Source organism: Anolis carolinensis, chromosome 3 (assembly GCF_035594765.1).
Source record: "Anolis carolinensis isolate JA03-04 chromosome 3, rAnoCar3.1.pri, whole genome shotgun sequence".
Lineage (NCBI taxonomy): Eukaryota > Metazoa > Chordata > Lepidosauria > Squamata > Dactyloidae > Anolis > Anolis carolinensis.
The window spans coordinates 49,015,856-49,030,076 of NC_085843.1; the positions used below are offsets into that span (position 1 = coordinate 49,015,856).

Sequence of the window (14,221 nt, forward strand, 5' to 3'; positions counted from 1 at the left end):
ATCTGCACGCATCATCCGAAAATACATCACACAGTCCTAGACACTTGGGAAGTGTTCAACTTGTGATTTTGTGATACAAAATCCAGCATATCTATCTTGTTTGCTGTGTCATAATAAAATAATAACAATAAACTTTATTTATACCCTGCCCCATCTCCCAACATAGGACTTGGAGCGGCTTACAGCCATAAAAACATACTTGATAACATAAAACAAAATAATTAACATATCAAATTTAATAATAATAAAACTGGATTATATGAGGCCCCATCTATACTACCATATAAAATCCAGATTATCTGCTTTGAACTGGATTATATGACAGTGTAGACTCATATAATCCAGTTCAAAGCAGATAATGTGGGTTATATGGCAGTGTAGAAGGGGCCTCAGACGAGCTGTACCAAACAATTCAACTCTAAGGCTTGAGCTACACTGCCCTATATCCCAGGATCTAATCCCAGATTATCTTCTTATCCCAGATTATCTGGCAGTATCGACTCAGGACTCTTGTATACTGCCATATAAAATCCAGATTATCTGCTTTGAACTGGATCATATTAGTCTACACTGCCATGCAATATTGGGCCCTTCCACACAACCATAGAACCCAGAATATCAACACAATATCATCTTTGAACTGAACTATCTGAGTCCACACTGCCATATAATCAAGTTCAATGTGGATTTTATACATCTGTGTGGAAGGGGCCCCAGTTCAAAGCAGATAATCTGGATTTTATATTGCAGTGTAGATGGGAGCCCCTCGTGGTGAAGTGGGTTAAACCACTGAGCTGCTGAACTTGCAGATCGAAAGGTTGGTGGTTCGAATCCAGAGAGCGGGGTGAGCTAATGATGATAGCCCCAGCTTCTTCCAATTTAGCAGTTTGAAAACATGCAAATGTGAATAGATCAATAGGTACTGCTCTGGCAGGAAAGTAACAGCGCTCCATGAAGTCATGCCGGCCACATGACCTTGGAGGTGTCTACGGACAACACCGGCTCTATGGACAACGCCGGCCCCTAGAGTTGGACACGAATAGACTTGATGTCAGGGGAGAAGCTTTACCTTTCCCTTAGATGCGGCCAAAGTAGTTTGTCTTCTCTGCCAAAGAGGGTTAGTGCCTCACCAAAGTACAAATCCAAGGATTCCATAGCATTGAGCCATGGCAGTTAAAGTGGTGTTAAACTGCATTAATTCTGCAGTGTAGATGCACCCATTCTCTCTCTGTTTGCATGTCTACATGGACATTTGTCAGTATTTTCTATTGCCTTGAATATAATTTTATTTATGTTTTAAAAAAGCAGTGCATTGATTAATTACATCTTAAAAATATTTATTTATTTACTTTTTCTATGTGAGTACATCTATACTGTAGATCTGGAGCAGCCTGACACCACTTTAACGTTCCATGGCTTATTTAATCATATGAGTTGCTTTTAGGCTCCTCTTCCAAAGAGGGCTGGTGCTTCACCAAAGTACAACTCCCATGACTCATAGCATTGACCATGGCAATTAAAGTGGTGTTAAACCACATTAATTCTACAATGCAGATGCACCCTGTGTGTTCTCAGGAAAACAGTTTGCAGTATAAGGAAGTATCACCTCATAATTTGTGCTGCCAAATACAGGGGCATATTTGATATTTTACATGATCACAACTGAGTAAGTTAAACATCTGTTCCTTGGAAGGCAAAACATTTTTTCTGGCATGCATCAAAACGTCCTTGTCAAAAGTCCAAAGGGTAGACAGAGGTCGATGAAACCTGTCATGCAATGGTGGACTGTGCCCTCTACCTGCAAGTTGGACGTAGTAAATCATTTATGAAGCAAAGGGAACCTAAAGTACAAAAAGATAGCAATTTTTGCTGTTGTGCCCTGCAACGTTTTCCCACCAAATCCGCATCATGGCTATGACAATATTCCACCTTGTTTTGTGTGCTGTAGTGTTGAAAGGTAAGCTTTTTTGGGCCTGTTTTCTACTAGTTATACATACTTACATTTGTTATTAAGTTGATACAGATAACGTTTTGGTTAAGTAATCTATAAGCAAGTGGCTGCCCCAGTCTACAACAGAACATACGGTGCAATGCACTTAAGTCTTGCTGGATGCAATTTCAGTGGCATGTAATTTGTGGTCTATTGAAGATTACTTTTTATGATTGCCATTCTCAGAATGCTCCAATCAGATGGGGGATACTGGGAATGGTAGTTTAAAAAGGCAACTTTTCTAAACTATAGCAGGATCATCACTCAGAAGAAAAGGTTCTACCAATCTATCTTGATATAATGCAGAGTTCTATGTGATATTGATTGTATTAATTGGTAATATACATTATCTGTTTTGAATTGGATTATATGCATTGGATTATATGATCCAGTTCAAAGCAAATAATCTGGATTTTATATGGCAGCGTAGAAGGGGTCTCACATTTTCACATAGAATACATTTACACTGCAGAATTAATGCAATTCAATACCACTTGAATTGCCATGACTCAATGCTATGAAATCATGGGAGTTGCAGTTCTACAAGGCCTTTAGCCTTCCATGCCAAAACATCCTGGTGCCTCACCAAACTACAGATCCCAGGATTCCATCATATTGAGTCATGGGCTCCTTATATACTGCCATATAATCCAGATTATAGAAGGGTCCATGGAGGTCATAGCTATATAGCCCAGAATATCAAGACAGATAATTCACAATATCTGCTTTGAACTGGATTATCTGAGTCCACGCTGCCATATAATTCAGTTCAACATGCAGCGGTGTGGAAGGGGCCTAAGTGTCTAAATCTGGGATATGGCCTGAGTTAGTTGAGCAATGATCGACAATGATTGGCAGGAGCAAGATAAACTGAATTGTAACTTTTGTGTAGAAAATAGGTTCTAGTTGGGATGTTTCACTTCTTGTTCATGTTCATTTTACAAACATTAGGACAAAATGTTAAATGTTGTAGTGTTGTGCTTGAAAGTGATTTCCAATGATGGAAATTCTAAGATAAATATTTAATATGATTTTTTGGCCAGATTTGTTCAGAAAGGCTACACTATTGTCTTCTTCTGGGGCTGAAAGTGCATGTACACTGCAGAATCAATGTTCTCTGACACCACCTGAACTGCCATGACTCAATGTTATGGAATCCTGAAAATTGTAGCTCTGTCATGCAAAAAGCACTCTTTGGCAGAGAAAACTAAAGATCTTGTAAAACTACAATTCCCAGGATTCCTTTGAGCCATGGCAGTTAAAGTGGCACCAAATTGCATTACTTCTACAGTGTAGGTGAACTCTGAGAGGTTATAACTTGCCCTAGATCATCCAGTGGCAAAGTAAGGATGTAAACCGTGGTCTCATAAATCCTTAGTCCGTATCAAAGAAATTGCAAGTTTCAGTAATATCTAAACACATTTGGCCCCTCTATGGGAACTATCCAATGAATAAAAAAACCCTCATCTTTTGTCTCTTTGCACTGGGAGTGATATTTCCTTCATGCGGTACATGATCTTCACAATCTATTGCTTTCAGTTCATTTTAATATCCTGATTGAAACACTTGTGGCTTGCCAACTACCAATGTTAAACATGTCCATGGATAAAAGCGAACATCTTACCATCACATGAGTGGACATGAAGCATTGCAGTTTTTAAAATGTGTGTATTCTACACATCTATCATTCTCACCATTTGCCTTGCAGGAGTCCTGGGTCTTCCTTTTGCCTCTGAAGAAGAAGCCAATCAGTTTTTAGGACTCAAGAGACAAGCACCTTATTTCGACTATTTGCAACTAACTAGCGGCCAGAATACGTTGGCCGAAAAGGTATTGATTCATTTAAGATCCCACAGTAGAGTTTTGAGATAACTAGTGTGATTGAGAGATAAAAGATTCACCTTTCTTTGCCAGGGATTCATTGGGCTGAAAGACCATTCCAGACATTCAATAAAGTTTATTTTTAAGTGACTAATGAACATGCCAATGTGAGTAGATCAATAGGTATCGCTCCAGCGGGAAGGCAACGGTGCTCCATGCAGTCATACTGGCCACATGACCTTGGAGGTGTCTACGGACAACGCCGGCTCTTCGGCTTAGAAATGGAGATGAGCACCACACCCCAGAGTCAGACATGACTGGACTGAACGTCAGGGGAAAACCTTTACCTTAATGAATATGAAGTCCTTTGACTTATACATGTGTTTGGATGCATCAACATTGTAGACTTAATGCAGTTTGACACCACTTTAACTGCCATGACTCAGTGCCGTAGATTCCTGGATTTGTAGTTCAGTGAGACAACAGCACTCTTTGGCAAAGAAGGGGAAAATCTTGAAAACCTACAACTCTCATGATTTCATAGTATTGAACCATGGGAATTAATTGCATGGCATATCTGCTTTAATTCTACACTGAAACTATCATGGGGTTTTCTTGGTAGGATTTATTGATAGGCGGTTTGACATTGCCTTTCTTTAAGGTTGAAAGTATCTTACTTGCCCAAGACCATCTAATGCAGTGGTTCTCAACCTGTGGGTCCCCAGATGTTTTGGCCTTCAACTCCCAGAAATCCTAACAGTTGGTAAGCTGGCTGGGATTTCTGGGAGTTGTAGACCAAAACACCTGGGGAGCCACAGGTTGAGAACCATTGATCTAATAGCGTCCCATGATAAGATCAAACTGGAGTTTCCTGTAGTCCTAGGGTAGAATGAATGCAGTTCGACACAATTTACTGCCATGGCTCAATTGTGATGTCTCGGCCTAGCTTTTTCCTCCTCTGCTTCATTTCCTTGTTTAGTTCTCCCTATGGTGTGGACTTTTCCATTTGTACTTAGTTATAGAGGTGGCACTTAAAACCCCCCATAGAGGCCTGGCTCAGGTGGTTTAGCCTTTTTGCCTCAGAGCTTGCCTGAAAGGCTTTTCCCTTCTTTCTATTCTGTGTCAGAGATTTAGATGAGAAGGCCAGAAATTGTCTGAGTTCCGTGGCCTTGGCAATCCAGACAGCAGGGCCGGCCCCACTATTGAGGCACCTGACGCCGCCGCCTCGGGCGCAGGCCCGGGGGGGCGCCGTCAGGCTGGGCGGGAGGCGGGGCACCGCCCTGACGGTGCCCCGCCTCCTGCCCAGTGCGCCCTGGCCCGTCTGGCCTTTTCTAGCTGGCCAGACTGCAGCGGAGGTCCCTGCAGGCCGCAATCGTGGCCTACAGGGACCTCCGCTGCAGTCTGGCCTGCTAGAAAAGGCCAGACGGGCGAGCGGGAGTAGCGTGGGAGGCGGAGCCAGCTCTGGCCCCGCCCCCCTGCCCAGCGTGCCCTGGCCCCGCCTCCCACGTTGCGTGGGAGGCGGGGCCAAGGCACGCTGGGCGGGGGGGCCAGAGTTGGCCCCGCCTCCCCCGCTACCCCCGCTTGCCCGTCTGGCCTTTTCTAGCAGGCCAGACTGCAGCGGAGGTCCCTCCAGGCCGCGATTGCGGCCTGGAGGGACCTCCGCTGCAGTCTGGCCTGCTAGAAAAGGCCAGACGGGCAAGCGGGAGTAGCGTGGGAGGCGGGGCCAGCTCTGGCCCCGCCCCCCCGCCCAGCGTGCCCTGGCCCCGCCTCCCACGTTGCGTGGGAGGCGGGGCCAGGGCACGCTGGGCAGGGGGGCGGGGCCAACTCTGGCCCCGCCCCCCTCATGAATCGCCCTGGCCCCGCCTCCCACACAGCGTGGGAGGCGGGGCCAGGGCACGCTGGGCGGGGCCAGGGCGCAGGAGGCGGGGCCGGTGGCGGGGGCGCTTTTCAGCACCCCCGCTTCCCATTAAAAAATATCTCCGGCCGGCCCTGCCAGACAGGTATCCTTAGCACGTATTTTACCAACATAGCTTAGAGTACCTTACCATATAGTTATCATAGTCCAGAATTTACCATAGCAAAGTCCAGTATTTTACCACCAAAATAGTATTTTGCCAATATAGCTTAGTGTACTTCACCATACTTCTGTACTTTACCATCTTAGTTCTATATTATATCTATAGCCAAGTATTTACCAACAATATAGTCTATTATTCTACCTTCAATAGCCGAGTATTTTACCAAGTGACTTACCACCATTATAGTCAAGTATTTTACCTCATATTATACGAATATAGTCAAGTATTTATTACCAGTGTAACTAAGTTCAATCAACAAACTTCATCTTTGTAATACATTATTTTGATTTGCCTTTCAAGAACCCTGACTGAAGTTAACTTTGCCTTTTGTTTCCAGTAAACTTATTTGGTTAACTTTATCTTGCCTCAAGAGTCTTTATTTTAAAGAACTGAAGTACATCAGAGGGTATACCAATAGCCACCAGGTATAGCCAGACATTATAGTTTTCCTTTTAACCCCAGCGTGCCATCACATTAATGCTATACAATCATGGGAGTTGTAGATTTACAAGCTCTTCGGCCTTCTCTGCCAAAGACTGTTGGTCCCTGATGAAACCCAACATCCCATGAGGCCATAGGATTGAGTAATGGCAATTGAAGTGGTATGAAACTGCATTAATTCTATTGTGGAGATACCCTTCTAGTCCAACCCTGGTCCCACCCTAATTCCTACACCACAATGGTTCATTGCTTTTAAGTGATGCTATACAATCCATACTTTTAAACTACTCTTGCAGTGGGGATTACTCATAAATGTTGTCTTGAACAAGTTTCCTTTTTATTATTATAATTTGAATTATCAGAATATGCAATTAACAATTTTTCCAAAAATGTGACAACAAAGAACCGATATCTATGATGGGGAAGTAGATTGTATCTTTACAAAGACGTATACATATGTTTAACATCTTAATACAACTTATAGATACCACTATTAAGCATATTAGCATTTTGCATGCTCTAATTTAAAATAACAATATTACAGTAGAGTCTCACTTATCCAAGCTTCTGGATTATCCAAGCCATTTTTGTAGTCAATGTTTTCAATATATCGTGATATTTTGGTGCTAAATTCGTAGATACAGTAATTACAACATAACATTACTGCGTATTGAACTACTTTTTCTGTCAAATTTGTTGTATAACATGATGTTTTGGTGCTTAATTGGTAAAATCATAACCTAATTTGATGTTTAATAGGCTTTTCTTTAATCCCTCCTTATTATCCAAGTTATTTGCTTATCCAAGCTTCTGCCGGCCCGTTTAGCTTGGATAAGCGAGACTCTACTGTATTCCCATACCCCCGTTTTTTAACAAGTTTCCTGTTCTCCACAGGTTAGTGAAGCCTGGACTGCACTGAAGAAGTCAGTACAGTATTACATGAGTCCTGAATTGTTTCCATTTGATACCAACACAGCCAAGTAAGTCACATGGAAAGACAAAGGGGCCTATCACACTACACAGTTATAGTACTATTGTTTCACTTTCACTCACAGAGTTGGAAGAGACCACAAAGATCATGCTGTTCAAACCCTTGCATTGCAGGAATACACAACGAAAGCACTCCCGATACATGACTAATAAGCTTCTGTTTCAAAAACTTCAATATTGGTGCTAACATTGCTTTCTTTCCAGCACCAAGCTAAATTATGGTGTTTTATTAAAATCTTTAAGGGCTAATTTATTTTGAAGTATATATGCATATGGTTTTAAACTGTCATAAATTTGAGGTGGCTTTAACTGTTCTTTTTAATATGGGTTGTTGTGTGTCATGTATTCTTAACTGGTTCAAATTATTTATGGTTTTTTTGTTGTTGTTGAAAGGATTAAGACTATTTTCAATGCTACCCTGAGATCCTAGGATAAAGGGGGAGAAATAATTAAAACATTTTTATTATCTCCTCTTCCTCCTTTAGTCGGGAGTCCTTTGATTGTGGATTCCTGCATGGCAGAAAGTTGAATTGGCCTTGTGCCGTCCTCTAATTCTATGATTAGAGGATGGTGCAAGGGATGTGGAGTATATATGTATGGCACAGTTATATGTATGACCAGCAGCACAGATTGTCTCACAGCCCTGGAATGGTGCTCGTCCCCCGTTTACTCCTGAACTAGCTTAGTTATATGACTGATCTGTTAAAGAGTCTGAAAATGACAGCAGGCATGACAAGAAAAGTAGTGACAGAAGGGTCTATTTTGGGAACCAACTGTTGGAAGTATCTGTATCGAACAATTTCCTAAACTATATTTGTAAACACTCCTGTTCAGATGAGTCACAGTAGGGACCTCATCACATAGGATGATTCCAGAACACTGGCAGGATGGAGCCTGCTGGATCCTATCAGACAACGTACAGCTACTTCTGGCAGGGCTCTGTCCTCCCAGTGTACTGGCAGTGTCCTATAACAGAGCCTTGATAACACGGGAGGCTTCCCATGTTCGCATAGGACAAGCCGGGGAAAGTGGGGCGGAGGGGAAGCTGAGCGGTGATTTTCCCCCCATGGGATGGGGAAGGGGGCGGTGAAGGCGATGCGGGGCATGGAGAGATGGTTTTCCCCAATTTTCCCCAGCTTAAGGCCCTCCATCTGATGAGATCCTATGATCAATTGGATTTATTATTCTTAGGGAAATTGATATAGGATTGTACTTTTCAAACACTGTATAGGCAGTCCCCCAAGTTAAGAACAAGCTAGGTTCTGTAGGTTTGTTCTTAAGTTAAATTTGTATGCAAGTCATATATACATACATACATACACACACACACACAATTCTTTTGGATAGCCTAGAGAAGGGTTAAAACCCCTATGGTGTTTTTCTGTCTGTACCCCTGTTCAGAAAATTTCGCCTCATTTTCTGTCCCTGTGAGGATTGGATTTTGAAAAATTGTGCTTGTTGTGTTAACAAAGATTGATGAAAAATCTTCAGTGGAGACACTTTTTCCCCACAACAATTCTTCCAGGAGTGAATTTCCCTTGCAAGGACTAACTTTCTCTCACTTCTCTGTTCTCGCACCCCTGTTCTTAACTATGAGTCATTTGTAAGTCGAATGTTTGCAACTCAGGGAGCGGCCTATATTCCTAAAGATTCAAAGCATGTATTATTTGTAATGTGCACTTTGTAAATCCTGCTCAAACAGCATTTGGTGTTGGGGCTACATGTTGTTTGAGTGACTTCATCTTGTCACCTCCAGACTCATTGAAATACAGAGCTTCAGAATTTTCCTGTCTGAGGGCTTCCACTCCCAGAATCAGTGCAAAAAAAGGGAGATGTAGTGCACATTAGTAATGCATTCAAGCTTTGGACCAAAAAGTAGACAGGCAAACCTGTGGGGACTTCTCTTGAAAGCAGAGCCCCTAATGGGCTTTACAGCCACATAGAAGCTTACCTGATATCATGACCATAAACCTGCAACTGTTCCAATTAGCAGAGAGTCCTAATTGCAGTAATCTTGTGTTATCTCATGTTTTCAGCGTATTTCCCCAATTTTCCTCTTCTCTCCCCGCCCATCTTTTATCCTGAGATTAGTTCAATGATTTCAAAGTGCAAAAGTAGTCTGCACTCAACTAAATTAGGAGTGTGTGTATGTGTAAATCTTGCCCTTCCCAGTAGGCTCAGGCAAAAGCAAACTATTGCAGCCTCTCCTGGCTTGCCTGTCTTTCCTCTTTGCCATCCTGACCTTGCTTATTCACATATGCCCCCATTTTTATCTTTGAAATGTTTGAGGGTATGCAGCTAGCAGAAATGAAACAACTTAAGCATTATGTATCTGACAAGATTTTGGCTTTCACTGGCTCATGGTAACTTCATGCAGATTGCAAAAATACAGAGCAGACAGAGCTGTTCAGTTATGCCATTCCACAATACAGTAGAGTCTCACTTATCCAACATAAACGGGCCATCAGAATGTTTGATAAGCGGAAATGTTGGATAATAAGGAGGGATTAAGGAAAAGCCTATTACAAATTAAGTACAAAAATATCATGTTTTACAACAAATGGACAGAAAAAGCAGTTCAATACACAATAATGTTATGTAATAATTACGGTATTTACAAATTTCGCACCAAAACTTCGCAATGTATTGAAAAATTGACTAGAGAAACATCGACTACTAAAAGGCAAACTGTGTTGGATAATACAGAACGTTGTTTAAGCGAAGGTTGGATAAATGAGACTACTGTATATGAGAAGGATACTGACAAAAATAATTGTTCTCTTGATTCACAGGAAGCACATTAGCTCTTACATGGATATGTTACACCAATCTGAAGCAGGACTTAAGCGGCAGAGAAGACATGTGATATCGCCTGAGCCATTGGAAATTCAACCTTGTCCATTCTGGCCAAAGCGCTGATGTTTATCAAATAAACTGTCTTCGAATGTTTTCTGCTCCAACTGAACGGCTTTTATCTTTATTTACATTTTAACTACAGTTTACAATTGAATCGAACTTACTCATTCCATAGGATCATCAAGAGAGGATCTGTGCATGCTCTTCGAATTCCTGTTGTTTAAACTAGTTCATGGCTGGCAGCATGGGTTTTTAACCTAACTTTTTTTGGTGTATAATCCTATATTCTGTATTTTAAGAATGTCCAACTGCAGGCCCATGAACTTTCCTATGCTAAAGTGGAGGACCGGAAAGTGATTCTAGTTTCATTGCCTCCCCTAAAACCTCAAACTGTTCTGATTTGGTACTAACTAATCAACTGTCTTCCCACTATTTCAGCTGTTATTAAAATGCCCCTGTTTCTTTTTTCTTCCCACTGTCCTCAGCTTCCTTTAATTGCTGAAAGGGTAAAAGTAGCTTGTATTCTGTTAACTCAGCAAGGGGAGAGAAATGGGGAGAATGTTGCCTTTCCCAGTGGCTGATGCAAAACCAAACTTCTGCAGCCTCTCCTACTTTGTGTCATTCATCATTTATAAATGTTGCCATCATCTAGGAGAATGGAGGTTGAACAAAATATATTTTTCACTTTCGTAACTTCATTTTGAACATTTGACTTTAACTTGCTGTTTGCTCATTAGGATGGATCAGTCAATGGGCATGTTAGCTCATGAATTTATTTGGCAAAATGATGTTGAAGAAACATTGTTAAATTACTATTCTCTTTCATATTTGGTAATTGTGTTGCATAATGCATATTGTATGTGTCAGAGTTTACAAACTTTACTTTTCTGAACTACAATTTCCAGAATCTCCCGCCCTGCATAGCTAATTAAACCTATGGTCTGAAAAAGGTACATTTTCCAAGCTGCTGTGCATTGTTTTTACAGCAAAATAGTAGGCACAATATGAAACAACTTCTCCTCAGTTTTGATGAATAATTCATTTCTGATCCTTTCTGTTTGACTATTTTTTTCAAAGATGTGTGCCCTTCCTCTCTCCCTTCCCCCCTTCTCTGATCTCTTTTTCTACGAATTATTTTATTAATTATTTTATCACAGGCTGGTACTGTCAACCATTATTTGCTTTTACAGTTATTCAAATCTGATTTTACAACATTTTAGTTATGAAAAATGGTTACAAGCTTAATCCAATTTATGTTTTCTATTATACCCCAAGATAAATCCAAAATATATTTCAAATATCTGGCACTCTATCTCCCTCTATGAACCATCTCAGAGGTTAAGATCATAGAATCATAGAATAGTAGAGTTGGAAGAGACCTCATGGGCCATCCAGTCCAACCCCCTGCCAAGAAGCAGGAAATCGCATTCAAAGCACCCCCGACAGATGGCCATCCAGTCTCTGTTTAAAAGCCTCCAAAGAAGGAGCCTCCACCACAGCCCGGGGAAGAGAGTTCCACTGCCGAACAGCCCTCACAGTCAGGAAGTTCTTCCTGATGTTCAGGTGGAATCTCCTTTCCTGTAGTTTGAAGCCATTGTTCTGCGTCCTAGTCTGGAGGGCAGCAGAAAACAAGCTTGCTCCCTCCTCCCTATGACTTCCCCTCACGTATTTGTACATGGCTATCATGTCTCCTCTTAGCCTTCCCTTCTGCAGGCTAAACATGCCCAGTTCTTTAAGCCGCTCCTCATAGGGCTTGTTCTCCAGACCCTTAATCATTTTAGTTGCCCTCCTCTGGACGCATTCCAGCTTGTCAATATCTCCCTTCAACTGTGTTGCCCCGAATTGGACGCAGTATTCCAGGTGTGTCTGACCAAGGCAGAATAGAGGGGGAGCATGACTTCCCTGGATCTAGATGCTATACCCCTATTGATGCAGGCCAGAATCCCGTTGGCTTTCTTAGCAGGCACATCACAATCCTGGCTCATGTTTAACTTGTTGTCCACAAGGACTTCAAGATCTTTCTCACATGTACTGCTGTCTAGCCAGGCGTCCCCATTCTGTATCTTTGCATTCCATTTTTTCTACCGAAGTGAAGTATCTTGCATTTGTCCCTGTTGAACTTCATTTTGTTAGTTTCGGCCCATCTCTCTAGTCTGTCAAGATCGTTTTGAATTCTGCTCCTTTCTTCTGGAGTGTTGGCTATCCCTCCCAGTTTGGTGTCATCTGCAAACTTGATGATCGTGCCTTCTAACCCTTCGTCTAAGTCGTTAATAAAGATGTTAAACAGAATGGGGCCCAGGACGGAACCCTGCGGCACTCCACTCGTGACTTCTTTCCAAGATGAAGACGATGCATTGGTGAGCATCCTTTGGGTTCGTTTGCTTAGCCAATTACAGATCCACCTAACCGTAGGTTTGTCTAGCCCACATTTTACTAGTTTGTTTGCCAGAAGGTTGTGAGGGACTTTGTCGAAGGCCTTACTGAAATCCAGGTACGCTACATCCACGGCATTCCCTGTATCGACCCAACTCGTAACTATCGAAAAAAGAGATCAGATTAGTCTGGCATGACTTGTTTTTGGTAAATCCGTGTTGACTATTAGCCATGCTGCATTTGTTTCTAAGTGTTTGCAGACCACTTCCTTAATGATCTTTTCCAGAATCTTGCCTGGTATCGATGTGAGGCTGACCAGATTGTAATTGTTTGGGTCGTTCTTTTTTCCCTTCTTGAAGATAGGGACCACATTTGCCCTCCTCCAATCTGCTGGGACTTCTCCCGTTCTCCAAGAACTCTCAAATATGATTGCCAGTGGTTCTGAAATAACTTCAGCTAGTTCCGTCAGTACTCTTGGATGTAGTTGATCTGGCCACAGGGCCGGCGCAACACGGAGGCCACTGAGGCGGCCGCTTCGGGCGCACGGTCCCCGGGGGCACTGTCAAGGTTCCCCCCCACTGCGGGGGACCATGGGCTCGCTCGCCGCCGAACAGGAAGGCCTGTTCGGCGGCAAATGAGCTCTCCTGCTGCAGCATGGCCGGCTGGGCAAGGCCAGCCAGGCCAGGGCGCGTGGGGTGGGAGGCAGGGCCCCCTCTGAGCAGTGCCCCGCCTCCTGCCAAGTGCGCCCTGGCCCCGCCTCCCACGCTGCGTGAGAAGCGGGGTCAGGGCGAGCAGCGCGGGAGGTGGGGTCAGTGTTGGCCCCGCCTCCCACGCTGCTTGCCCTGGCCTGGCTGGCCTTGCCCAGCCAAAGTTGGCCGGGCTGCAGAGATTTTTTCTTCATTTCCTTCTTATGAAATATAGCCTACAGCACCTGCTTTCATTGGTGCTCTCCCACTTGAGTACTAACCAGGGGTGAACCTGCTTAGCTTTAGAATTGAGACAGGATATGCACCCCCGGTGGCACAGCAGGTTAAACCGCTGAGCTGCTGAACTTGCTGACTGAAAGGTCAGTGGTTTAAATCCAGGGAGCGGTGTGAGCTCATGCTGTTAGCCCCAGCTTCTGCCAAACGAGCAGTTCGAAAACATGCAAATGTGAGTAGATCAATAGGTACTGCTATGGTGGGAAGGCAATGGCGCTCCATGCAGTCATGCCGGCCACATGACCTTGGAGGTGTCTACGAACAACACCTATGGCTTAGAGATGGAGATGAGCACTCAGAGTTGGACTCTCAGAGTTGGACACGACTAGGTTTAATGTCAGGGGGAAAACCTTTACCTTTACCTATGGTTCCTTTAGGACATTATAATATATATATATATACTAGCTGTGCCCGGCCATGTGTTGCTGTGGCGAAGAATGGTGGTATGGGAAATAAAGTATTGAGGAATTGGTGGTAGTTAAGGTCAAGGGTCAAGTCCAGTCATGTCTGACTCTGGGGGTTCGTGCTCATCTCCATTTCTAAGCCGAAGAGCCGGCGTTGTCTGTAGACTCCTCCAAGGTCATGTGGGATGACTGCATGGAGCGGCGTTACCTTCCCACCGGAACAGTACCTATTGATGCACTCACATTTACATGTTTTTGAACTTCTGGGTTGGCAGAAGCTGGGGCTAA

At 43.2% G+C, this 14,221-nt stretch overlaps 1 protein-coding gene across 1 annotated transcript; it reads left to right on the forward strand.

Annotated features, from left to right (window-relative positions):
• The first annotated feature begins 1,801 nt into the window (after nucleotides 1-1,801).
• Nucleotides 1,802-10,280, forward strand: c3h3orf85 (chromosome 3 C3orf85 homolog). Its single transcript, XM_062974875.1, has 4 exons — nucleotides 1,802-1,957; nucleotides 3,699-3,820; nucleotides 7,225-7,310; nucleotides 10,113-10,280. Exons 1-4 carry the CDS (start codon nucleotides 1,909-1,911, stop codon nucleotides 10,237-10,239), a joined length of 384 nt encoding a protein of 127 aa, XP_062830945.1. The 5' UTR covers nucleotides 1,802-1,908; the 3' UTR covers nucleotides 10,240-10,280.
• Nucleotides 10,281-14,221: the final 3,941 nt, after the last annotated feature.

Coding starts and splice junctions, on each gene's coding strand:
- c3h3orf85 (XM_062974875.1), top strand. CDS start 1,909: ATGGCTATGACAATATTCCACCTTGTTTTGTGTGCTGTAGTGTTGAAA. Junction 1,958..3,698: donor GTGTGCTGTAGTGTTGAAAG/GTAAGCTTTTTT, acceptor TTTGCCTTGCAG/GAGTCCTGGGTCTTCCTTTT. Junction 7,311..10,112: donor TTTGATACCAACACAGCCAA/GTAAGTCACATG, acceptor CTTGATTCACAG/GAAGCACATTAGCTCTTACA.